This window comes from Bidens hawaiensis, unplaced genomic scaffold, assembly GCF_021521415.1.
Source record: "Bidens hawaiensis isolate Kalapana, Puna unplaced genomic scaffold, B.hawaiensis_p1.1 tig00040717_1, whole genome shotgun sequence".
Classification (NCBI taxonomy): domain Eukaryota; kingdom Viridiplantae; phylum Streptophyta; class Magnoliopsida; order Asterales; family Asteraceae; genus Bidens; species Bidens hawaiensis.
Window position 1 is genome coordinate 3,855 of NW_027497206.1, and position 12,242 is coordinate 16,096.

Consider the following 12,242-nt stretch of genomic DNA (forward strand, 5'->3'; position numbering starts at 1 on the left):
TGTGAATCGTTCATAAACACATTATTTTCTTAACATGGCCTTGTTCATGCTCTTTCGATTTGTTTGAAACCCTAAGTGCAAACATATTCGATTATAAGTATGAACATTTCATGAATAGATTTTTAACAAAGCATTAGTGATAAAAAGAAGGATTAAAGATGGAACATATTCAAGCAAAAGATAAGGATAAGGGTGGTGTGAATCTCTACGAAGACACGAAAACCCTACACGTACCTAATACGTAATTCGTCGGTTTGGCATAAATGGGTCCGTGTTAGTTTTGGTTAAACCCGCGAACCCTTTTACCTAAGTGGTCGGATTCGGGTCAACCCGATGGGTTCTTGAGTTGACACGTTTAACCCATTTATTTATAATGTTTTTTAAAATGTGTTTTTAAAAAATTCAAAACTGAAAAGGAAATGGTCATACTAGAATGCAATTGCTTTGTATAAACTTGTATATATATATTTTTGCTATAAAAATGTGAATTTTAAGTATTAATATGTGGAAGCAATAACCTATAAATAATTTCCGAGTCAAACGGCTTGTGTTTGGTTAACCTGTAAATATGCAGGTAGTGTTTGGGTTCCCATGTCATACACAATTATCGAGTTTGAGTCGTGCCAAAATTTTAGATTCATGTCGGGTTGGACCCACCAATCGGCGAATCCCGTGAGTCTCTTTAAATAAAGGACTGTAGCATTCACAGACATTTATTTTAGTCACACACACTTGATCATACTCGTGATTTCACTACCATAAGTTGAAAACATTTGAAGGTGAGTTTCCGAATTTGTAATTTTAATGTTGTTCTCTAAGTAAAATATTTAAATTAATCTTTGATCATTTTGCATCAGCTATATAAGTTGAAGCACATGGATTCATCTTTCAAATCAGCGGATGAATTGGTCGAAGAGATCATGAGGGTTCACAGGTCTCTTCCTCCAAGGCCTGGAATCGACGACGTTGAAGCTGCGCTCATTCTCATAAGAAACACAGACAACGAAGGACAATCAAGACTCGAACTCATTTCCCGCCAAAAGAAGCGAAAGTGCATCCCTGATGAACTCTTCAATGTGTTGGTAGAGATGCAGAAGCATTTTCATCAGTTCCTAAACAAAGAACAGAAGCGGGAAGCGGTTAAGTTGCTAGAACTCGAACACTACCATCAACTTTTCGACAAAATGATTCAGAGAGCTTCCGAATGTTGCGCACCATCCAATATTCCAAATAACAATAATGCTGTTAATAGTAACAATAATACGACAACATCAAATTCAAGTAGTTCTTCGTCGTTTGCGGGTGCAAATCTTGATCAAAGTACCGCGAGCAGCATGAATGTGTCTACATCATCCACTTCAAGATTGTCTTTTGATAAAGAATCAGTCAAAAATCCTAATTTGGTCTCTAAAGATGACAGCTATTTAAAGACTTCCAAATCCACATTTTATGGTGGCCGGTCGAACGAGTTTTCCAGACCTCAAATTGTTGATTCTACTCTGAAACCTTCCGGTACTTCTGGTAAGATTGTTATGTCACTTAAAAAGATTATAATGCGATTATAAAAAATGTTGCGTTTTGTAGGCGCAGATGGTGAAAAACTGAGTCTGATAAAGCTTGCGAGTTTGATTGAAGTGTCTTCAAAGAAAGGAACCAAAGATCTTAATCTTGGTAATAAACTTATGGACCAAATCGAATGGCTTCCCGATTCAATCGGGAAGTTAACAAGTTTAACCACACTCGATCTATCTGAAAACGGTCTTGTTGTCTTACCATCTTCCATTGGAAACCTTTTATCTTTAACAAAACTTGATCTTCATTCCAATAAGATTATAGAACTCCCAGAGTCCATATGTGATCTTGTTAACTTAATCAGTCTTGATCTACACGGAAACGTGTTAACTTTGTTACCTGCAAGTTTAGGTAGATTGACCCGCCTTCAAGAACTTGATTTGAGTTCAAACCAGTTGTCGCTTCTTCCTGATTCCATTGGTTCACTCGTGAGTTTACAAAAACTCAACATTGAAACTAATAATCTTGAAGAAATCCCACATGCTATTGGTCATTGTTCATCACTCAAAGAGCTTCTTGCAGACTATAACAAGCTAATAGCTTTACCAGAAGCGGTTGGAAGAATCGAGTCATTAAAAAAACTTTCTGTTCGGTACAATAACATTAGCAGGCTGCCAACTACCATGTCATCATTAAAAAACATCCAACAACTTGATGTGAGTTTTAATGAGCTTGAGTCAATGCCTGAGAGCTTATGCTTTGCAACGACCCTCGCTAAGCTTGATATCAGCAACAACTTTGCTGACCTGGCTTCACTTCCTAGATCCATTGGGAATCTGGAGCTTCTAGAAGAGTTGGATATGTGTAATAACCAGATACGCGTGCTGCCGGACTCGTTTAGGATGTTATCCAAGTTACGCGTGCTGAAAGTTGAAGGGAATCCATTGGAGTTACCACCACGTAATGTGATCGATCAAGGCGCGCAGGTGAATATTAAACTTCATTTTCATTGTTATTTACAATCAAGATTTGGTAACTTATTTTGTTTTTGATCATTAGGCTGTTGTTGGGTACATGGGTGAAGTTTATGAAAAGAAAGATTCGAAGATGCCATCGAACAAAAACAAGAAATCTTGGACTCGTGTTTTTATGTTTTCAAAGTCCAACAAACAAAAGCCTCTTGATCATTATATTGCGGCTTGATTCGTCTTTTTAACAGAGGTTCATAATCCACTTAACAAGCACGTATGATCCAGGTTCACTGGCTTTGTCCGGCTGTCACAGTTCTACAATCTAGTAAGTGCACAAAATAACAATATATATAGCTTCTTATTATTATGTTCACGTAACTTTTGTTACATGTTTACCTTATAATAATAATAATAATAGTAATAATAATAATAATAATAACTTTATAACTAATCAATAATAAAACTTATTAGTAACAGTAGTAATTTTGGTTAGATATATGTTAGAACTTCACAAGATCATCAAGCTTGGTGAGGTCGAGAAAGAGGTGTTTCACGGGATTATTATTATTGCTTGTTGGAGAATTTGGAAAGCAAGAACGAAAAGGTTTTTGAAGGCAAGGAGGTGAAAGTAGAGGAGATTATTGGAGATATTAAAGCGCTTGGATTTTTATGGTTCAATAAAAGATCAAAGTACAGGTCGGTAGATTGGTTATAATGGTGTAACTTTGATTTCAAGTAGTTTGCTCATGTTTGTGGCGCTACTCTCCGGGTTGTGGAGGGTGTGTTGGTGGTGTTCTTTTTTCTCTTTGTTGGTGTTGGTTTGGTTTATAAATATTCACAGTTAAAAAAAACAGTAGTAATAAATGAAGATTAATGTTAGTGTCATATTTATGGAAAAGATTAATTTTTGGTTACAAAAGACTAATGGACAGTTTGTGTTCAGGAAACAAAGGAAATGATAGGCTGATGTGGATCTTGGTGTGGAAGTTTTAGCCATTTGAAGATTTGGATGAGCTGCGGACCCTACTTCAGGTCTCTTTGGTTGCAGTGAACCGTCAATGATACCGCCTTTGGTTGGTCAGATCGATGATCCTATAAATGAACTGTCAGTGATTTATAAAGTTAAGATCAGGAGCCTAATCTAATGATGTTGCAAAATTGTATGATGTTCAAAGTTTATATTGTGTATCCTATAATATAAGTTTTCATGTTATTTTGGTGGATTTTGTTTTAATGTAAAAACTAGGTTATTGATCCGTGGGTGTCATGCGTGAAAATATAGAAATCATCGAATAAGCATATAATATTTGAAACGACAAAATATAGTGTATAATGTTTCTTTGTAGAGCAACATCGTATGCAACTGCAATTCATATTGGCACGAAAACAAAGTACTTAAAACACAAACTTACAAACAGTATAGATAAACAGTACACTGTTTAAAAACATAATCTAAAACATTAAAGCAAAAAATTCATAAACTATTAAATATTTTTGTAAACCACATTTGTTGTCTTGTTTATAACTTTTCCTTGGTTATTCAAAGTAAACATTTTGAGACCGTCTCTACTCTTCACTCTTGATAAAGCCACATAAAATTGACTATGTGTAAAAACCAGGCTTCTCAAACATATTCTAACTCTTGCTAACGACTGGCATTGACTTTTGTTAATTGTCATTGCAAAACTAACTGAAATTGGAAACTATGTTGAACTTAGAAAGGAGTTTCTTAACTGAAGACGTTAGACCACTACGAGTAAATTAAGTGCGATAACCGATATTGGTACTGAAATTACTTTAACTTCGATAACACGCCTTCCCAATTGGATTACTTGAAGTCTAGTACCATTGCACATACCGTTTTTTTTGGTCAATATTCCTTATACATTATTGGCACACCGCCTTTAAAAGTCAATCTATGGTTAGGCATTTCAGACATTTTTAAACCATTTAGAAAATTCAATGAGCATAAAGCTGGATCGAAATCCTCACGAGCACTATTAGACTGATCAATTCTATCAGAAACTTAGGTACTCAACTTCATCATTAGGAAATAATACCAAAAATCGTTCATTAATGTCGTGTACAACCTCGTTTTCTAAGATTGAAGGATAAACAAAATCAGTCAACTCAGAAATTGGATCTGATGAATCACCAATTAAAAGATCATTTGGAATCTCTATAATGCCTTCACCATCATTTTGACCCCCAAGTTATCCTTCATCGAGTTCCAACCTTGGTTTTAAAAAGCGAGAGGCGAAGAAAAGCGACAGGGTTTAAAACAGAAGCGTGAAGCGCCAGACGCAAAAGCGAGAGCTTTTCGTACTTGAGGCGAACGCATTTATATAATTTTTATATATGTATATATCATGGATATTTAGCATCTTGACTCATGATGTAGCTATATTTAAGCATTATATATGATTTAATATATAAACTACCTACACATACGACCTAAAAAAACATATTGTACAACATTTAGATGCTTAAAAACCACTTGCGTACGAAAGACAAGCGCCTCACCTTCGCTTTAGGTCGCTTTTTGCCTAAAAAGCTCGCCTCAGGCTCGCCTTTTGAACATTGCTAGCCTTAACTAGCCTAAAGCGAAGAGGCCCTCACCTTAGGTCGCCTCTCGCCTCGGCTCGCCTCAGGCGCGCTTTTTTAAACCAAGGTTCCAACAGCCATTCTGCAAATCGTTTGGTGTGTTACATATTAGATGATTGGCATCCGACAGTTAGCCTCATGTTTTTTTTGTTAACCTAAGAACCCTGCATTTTACCAATGTGGGAAGAACTTAGGGAAGCATTGAAAATGTCACTCTTGGATCCATTTTGTACAACTGGTAGAATTTCTCTAAAATCACCCCCAAAAATAATAACTTTTCCTCCAATAAATCTTGAGAAAGGTTAGCTAGACTTTTTATCCTGATAAGGTGACCGAGTTGTGTTAAGAGGGATCTTCTTATCGAGGAAGAAATAGACTGATTGGTTTTATGAAAGCAGTGCCACTGCAATATTTTCGGATGTTATGTTTTATAAAGCCGACTGTTTATTTTTATTGTTTGTTTCTTTTTTCGGTAAATGTGACAGCTTGGTAGCCATTTAGAGATCTTATACCGACACGATCTGGTTAGGGATGTGCTCTTTGATATATTCAGGTGAGCTGGAATTTCTGTTAAGAAAGAAGCACCTGTGAATTTCCTGACTGACCCATCGGAGGGAAGATCATCTCTTCGACCGGCTGACATTTTGGTGTTTGGATGGATAGGAGGGAAACACGTGTGTGTGGATTTAACAGGGGTTTCTCCTTTGGTGGGCTTAGGGAGTAGTGGTTTCGCGGTCGGTCAAGCCACATTAAAAGCTGCTTCAGGTAAGGTGGCAAAACATGAAAAGGCGTGTCTTGACAACCAACATGTATTTATTCATTTTGCTTTTGACACTTTTGGTTTCCTCGCGCCTGAAGCTGTGGAGCTACTTACCCGTGTTCAGCGGGTCATGCATAGTAATGTTATGACTCCAAGATCAGCAAATATAGTTTTTAAAAGATTGGGTTTTGCGATTCAAAAAGGGGTAGCGGCGCAGCTTGTTGCCCGCTTGCCTTCTGTTTCGATGTAATCCAATAAACAATTTATAATCTTATACCGTAAAATGAAAGAGGTTGTTTGTGAAGGCTTATCCTAGGAAGTTGAATTCTAATTACTTGAACTAACAAGTAAGGTTTTTTTTGTGCAAGTGAAAATAAAATGTTTATGGTATTTTCTTAAGTGGTTTTATTAATCTCTTGAATGCTTTATTTTGTTGTTAGTATGAGGCTGCTAGGCGTAGACCAAATGGTAAATGATGACTACTCATTTGATAACAAATGAAGAGACTAATAAGAGGGTGAACAATGTTGCTTTCTCGCTGGTTTACTTTAATTATCTATTATATATTATATTATTAAGGTAGAGTGATGGACGTGAATGTAATTTCACAATTAGAGGATAAGACATAAACGTCATTTCACAATTGAGCAGAAAAAATAATTTGCCATTACATCTTCTCATTCTTCAAGCGTATCGTACAAGTTTATAAAGCTTCACATTTAATATAATTATCTTCTATCCTTTATGATTTATGGTGCCATCAATTAAATGAGTTTAAAGTCTTGCTAAAGTATTGCTAAAGTATGTCATCATCTATCTATATTATTGTTATTATTATTAAGGACTTTTAATTGGTGATGCTTGGTTGTGGTTAATACACAATAACATGAGCAGCACATTCCATTCAATATAGGGTTACACTATATAAAGATAAACCGGCCCGTGGGTTTGGTACTAAACCCTAATCCTATATGTTCCAATACTCCCCTGCAGTCGTAGCGGTAGAGAATTGGACGCTTAGACTGGAAAACAATACATATAGAAACATAACAATAATAATAAGATAAACGTGCTTCAATCGACTCGAAAATCAAAACTTTTGCCATCAAATCCATATTGTGTTGATATCTCCATCCATTTATTGTTTGATTGTGCCATCCATAGTTTGCTTTATTGTGCTTGTTGGTATTACGCGATTGTAGTTCATTGGTTCTTGGTTCTCTGAATGATAATCATGATCGGCTAGCGGTAAGTTCACAACCGATGACCGGTAGTCGTGTGTCGGTTTGTCGAGGCTTAGCATCCGGCGGACTTTTAGATCCGAAGATCTTAAAAAAAAGGAAAGAAAAAGTAAAAAGAAAGAAAGAACAATAAGAAAGGCCGATGACCGTGGTCAACGGCGATCTCTTGGATCCGTAGATCAAGAGATCAGATCCGTAGATCTTAGAAGAAAAAGAAAACTAATATAATCAAACCGTAGTTTGAGGTCGGTGGCTGTGGAACATGGTCCTTATTGTGGCTCAAACACCGATAAAATAATTAAAGAAAAACAAGGAAAAAGAAGCAGCCGTAAATGCTTAGAAGTAAACCAAGAGAACTAGTAAAAAAAATAACCCAACCAAGATGAAGAAGATGAAGTAAAAAAATCAGATCTATAAGAGATATAGCATGCTTCTTTATCATGTTCGAGAAAATTAGCATAAAGTCAAAACCATAGTGAACTTTTGTAATGAAAGTCAATCTATGATGTCATCAACCGAAAATCATTGTATCAAAAGGTTATAGTGATATCAATAGGATTGGAAGGCAGCCGATGAATAACGAAGCTTTATTTGACATAAACCTGAAATAAAAATATAAACGAAACCAACAACGGAGATGGGACAGGGCGGCGGCTATGGCGGCTAGCCGCCCTGTCTAAGGGTTTGAAATCGTTGGCGACGGATAGGGTTTATATTTTTGTGGTGGTGTAGCGGAAAAAGAAAGTAACCAAAACCTAAGGCTGTGATACCACGTAAGAAAGTGAATTCCAAAGTGCCTTTCTCATTCCAATCACAATCATATATATACAGAGATCACTTTTTCTAAGGAGCAATTTAAGCTCATATAAAAGGAAACAAATAACTATATACAATAAATATTTAACCAAGAATATTGACTAGAATATTTACAATTAATACACCCCCTCAGTCGGTGCTGTAGATGATCGGAGGCATAGACTGGATCGAAAACGTGTGAAAAGTTGTCTTGAGAGACCCTTCGTAAAGATATCGTCATACTGAAACTCGGAGGGAACATGTAGAACTCGAACTGCCCCTACACGAACTTTTTCTCGAACAAAATGGATGTCAAGTTCTACGCGTTTTGTACGTTGGTGCTGTACTGGATTTTCAGAAAGGTAGCATGCTGAAACATTGTCACAGTATACAATAGTTGCCTTGCGGGTTGGTATAAGCAATTCAAGAAGTAGGTTTTGTAGCCAACTTGTTTCGGCAACCGCATTAGCCACACCGCGATACTCAGCTTCGGCACTTGATCTTGATATAGTCGGTTGGCGTTTAGATGACCATGAAATCAAGTTGTCCCCTAGGAAAACACAATATCCCGATGTTGATCTTCGTGAATCAGGACATCCTCCCCAATCGGCATCGGAGTAGGCAACTAATTGGGTCGATTTGGATGGGGAAATGGTCAAGCCATATTCGAGAGTGCCTTTAAGGTAACGAAGGACTCGTTTCATAAACTGTAAATGCGGGTCTCGAGGGGCATGCATAAATAAACAAATTTGTTCCATCGCATAGGTGAGATCTGGCCTTGTTATAGTGAGGTATTGAAGAGCCCCGACAAGTTAGCGGTACAAGGTTCCATCCGAAAGTAAATCCCCGTTTGAGGCACTCAATTTAGTGGATGTATCGACTGGTGTATGGCATGGTTTGCAATCTGTCATCTTGGCCCAGGATAAGATGTCATTGGCATATGAAGTTTGATCAAGAAATAACTTATTTGTTTTCTTTGTGACTCGTATCCCGAGGAAGTGATGCAAGCTACCCAAATCCGACATGGAAAATTCCCATGACAAAGTGTTAATAATGTCCCGGAGAAGTGAAATTGGATGACATGCTGATGTAATCAACAATTAGGATCTATAGATGTTACAGATTATATCTCAAAGTGCGGAATCCATTGAGATTAAACAACACAAGTAAACATTAAGCATTCTCTTCATTGATAACTTCAAAGATTACAAGATATGACTTTGTAACAACTTTCTCTCTCTACTCTCTCACTCTAACATTCACCAAAAGTCTACGTAATAACGCATAAGTCGCTTATTTATAGGAAACATGAACAAGCACATCAAGTCCCTATATGATATACGACGTATATCATATACGCCGCATATGATATGCATTGACTTGAAGACTTATGCGTTGACCTTTAAACTCAAACTATACATTTGACATTTTAGCTCTACACAATCATATCTAATACATCTAAGACCCTAGCAATAGACATTATGCTCTAACAAGAAGTGTGTTATCGGAGGCAGTTAGAATAACGTCGTCTACATATAAAAGTAGATAAGCCATCTTGTCACCCTTGTTGAAGACGAATAATGATGTATCACTAACGGTACTTTGGAACCCGCATTTTGTAATGTACGTTGCAAAGCGGTCATACCACGCACGTGGTGCTTGTTTCAAACCGTATAGCGATTTAAGAAGCCGACAAATATAGTTCGGTTTCGTTGCATTTAAAAATCCCAGCGGTTGAAACATAGAAGACCGTTTCATTCAAGTCTCCATGGAGAAATGCGTTTTTCACATCAAGTTGGTGAATTGGCCAACTTCGTGATACGGCTAAATTCAAAACGGTACGAATGGTGGTTGGTTTAACCACAGGGCTAAACGTCTCGTCATAGTCAACGCCCACTTGTTGGCTTTTCCCGTTACAGACTAATCGAGCCTCGTACCGTTGCAATGTACCATCTGCATCTTATTTATGTCGAAAAAGCCAATGACATCGGATGATGTTTGTGTTTGCAGGTTTCGGTACAAGTTCCCATGTGTTGTTTTCCATTAATGCTCGATATTCTTCGATCATGGCGGCATGCCAATCAGTATCAGATATAGCTTTTAAGTGGGAGACGGGAAGCGGTGAGATGGAGGTTGTGTGGAGCTTTAGAGGTACTCGTGGTTTTGTGATGCCGGCACGAGACCTAGTGACCATCGGGTGGTTAGGGGCAGCAAGTGGCGGATTAGATGGGTTTACAGTGGGAGATGGTGAGGGGCTGGACGAACCGAAAACGCTTAGGTTTAATTTAATTGACTGCCCCACTAATTATATTTATGAAGTTACTCCTCAATCTTTTGGGATGCAAAAGGTTTTTCTTAAAAACATTAAATAATATTAATTGTTCTTCTCTACATCAAATTAATGATCGGTTTCATAATTGAACAGGCTCTTCAACCGCCAATTCAATGATCAGTTCAACTTCCATCTATTAAAGCATCCCGATGGCTATTTCAGTGGCACTCGTTTAGGGGTATTCTGACAATCGACATAACATGTTCATCTACAATCTCCAGGTTTGTTACGTCTTTGTATTGTCTTCGATTTTAGTTATGTTTTGCGTGGCTATGATTCTTCATCTGTGTTTGTATTTAAGTTTTCAGTTAGGTCCTAAATCGGCAGGCTATATGAAACCTGTAACAAACTTCTCATCTGATCTTAAGGTAATTCTTTATATTCTTCAAGCTTCCACAATAATATTTTCGTAACTAGAAAATGCCATTTGTTACTTTATGTAGGATGGTGAAGCTTATGCACACCTGCTTAATGTTTTCGCACCAGAACACGGTAGCTCAGCCACTCTTGATGCCAATGATCCTGTTGGAAGGGCTGATTTGGTACTTTTACATGCTAAAAAATGGACTGCATAAGATACCTAACATTTAAACGGATATGACATGTGTTCATGTTCGTTCGTTTAAAATAAATGAACAGAAAGTTTGTTCATGTTCAATTGTTTACTAAATAAACGAACTTCCTGTAGAACGGTTAACTAAGCCTTCAGATCGTTTACAAGCTAACTGCGTTTGATTCTATGTTTTATATGGTCTCCAAGTATTGTATTATTGTATTAAAATAGTTCCAGTGGCCCTTTGTGTAGTCATTGATGTTAGTTATGTTGCACAATTTTTGAATCTAGATTATAGCTTATTAGTGGCATTTTTTGGTATATTCGCATAAATTTTTTTATGTAATATTCTTTCAATCATTAGTATCTGTATCTGCTTTCCTGTCTTTTTTATGCTTATTGATGGTACTGCAGGGTAATGCTTGGAAGTTTCTTGAGAAACGTACTGAAGGGGCATCTGGGCGACTTTCAAAATTAGGGCTAGCACCAGCTTTATTGTTTGTAATACTTTTGACCTATACCAATTCGCTCATTATGGTTATTTATTTAATCTTTTGAATAAGATAATCTATTATGTTATATGTGGTCAATGCTGCTGATAATAATATTTGTTTCTCTTTGGCTGCAGCTCCAAGTTTGCCCAAGTTAACTGCTGGTTCTGCCTTTTTTGCATGGATGTGTGTATTATTTGCGAGTTTGGGATTGATACTTTTTTTGGCGGTGTAGCAGGTATGTCTTGGCACGTTTAACTTACGAGAGCTTGAGCTTAGCTCGTTTTAAGCTCTATTTCTAAAGGTTGAACTCTGCTTGCTAGGGGTGCGCATAGAATCGAAAAAACTGTTCCTTAAATAACCGAACCGAAAAAACCAAACTCAAACAAAAACTGACGGTTTGGTTTATATTTCCAAAACAACCGAACTTTCGGTTCGGTTTTGATTTTGCATATAATTATAACTGAAAAAACGAGTCAAACCGAATTTTTGGCTTTTTATTTTTTAATTTTTATAAATAATCTATTTAAAATACTTTAGCTCATGCAATTAGTTAATTTAATAATAATAATTAACAAAAACTTTTAAGCACAAGTTCATTATTTTTGCTCGATTTTTTTCTTCTGCCCATAATATATAAGCCCAAATGGCAAAACCGAAACCAAACTAATTTATTATTATTTATTAATTATTAATTTGTTTATTTTATACATATTTATAGTTATGTATTTTTTATTAACAGTTTATATATGTAAGTTAATATATGGTGTTTAGTAACTTTTATTATAATTTTATATGCTATAATAGTAACTTTTATTAAAATTTTATATGTTATATTAATAAACTTTACTTAATCTTCTAAATAAAAGTTGTATAAATAATAGTCTCGCAAGCTGCTCAAAAAGTGAAGCTCGGGCTCTGGCCCGTTTATTAAGTGAGTTTATTAATTGGAGCTCAAGTTTGTATAGGCTCGACTCGATTGG

At 36.4% G+C, this 12,242-nt stretch overlaps 1 protein-coding gene across 2 annotated transcripts; it reads left to right on the plus strand.

Moving 5' to 3' along the window:
- Window positions 1–723: 723 nt before the first annotated feature.
- Window positions 724–2,787, plus strand: LOC143592380 (uncharacterized). 2 transcript variants are annotated; one of them, XM_077072314.1, is made up of 4 exons: window positions 724–779; window positions 858–1,521; window positions 1,585–2,498; window positions 2,572–2,787. In XM_077072314.1, exons 2-4 carry the CDS (start codon window positions 876–878, stop codon window positions 2,713–2,715), a joined length of 1,704 nt encoding a protein of 567 aa, XP_076928429.1. In that variant the 5' UTR covers window positions 724–779; window positions 858–875; the 3' UTR covers window positions 2,716–2,787. The 2 variants fall into 2 exon arrangements, with proteins under 2 accessions (XP_076928429.1, XP_076928430.1); XM_077072315.1 differs by having other exon boundaries at window positions 858–1,512.
- Window positions 2,788–12,242: the final 9,455 nt, after the last annotated feature.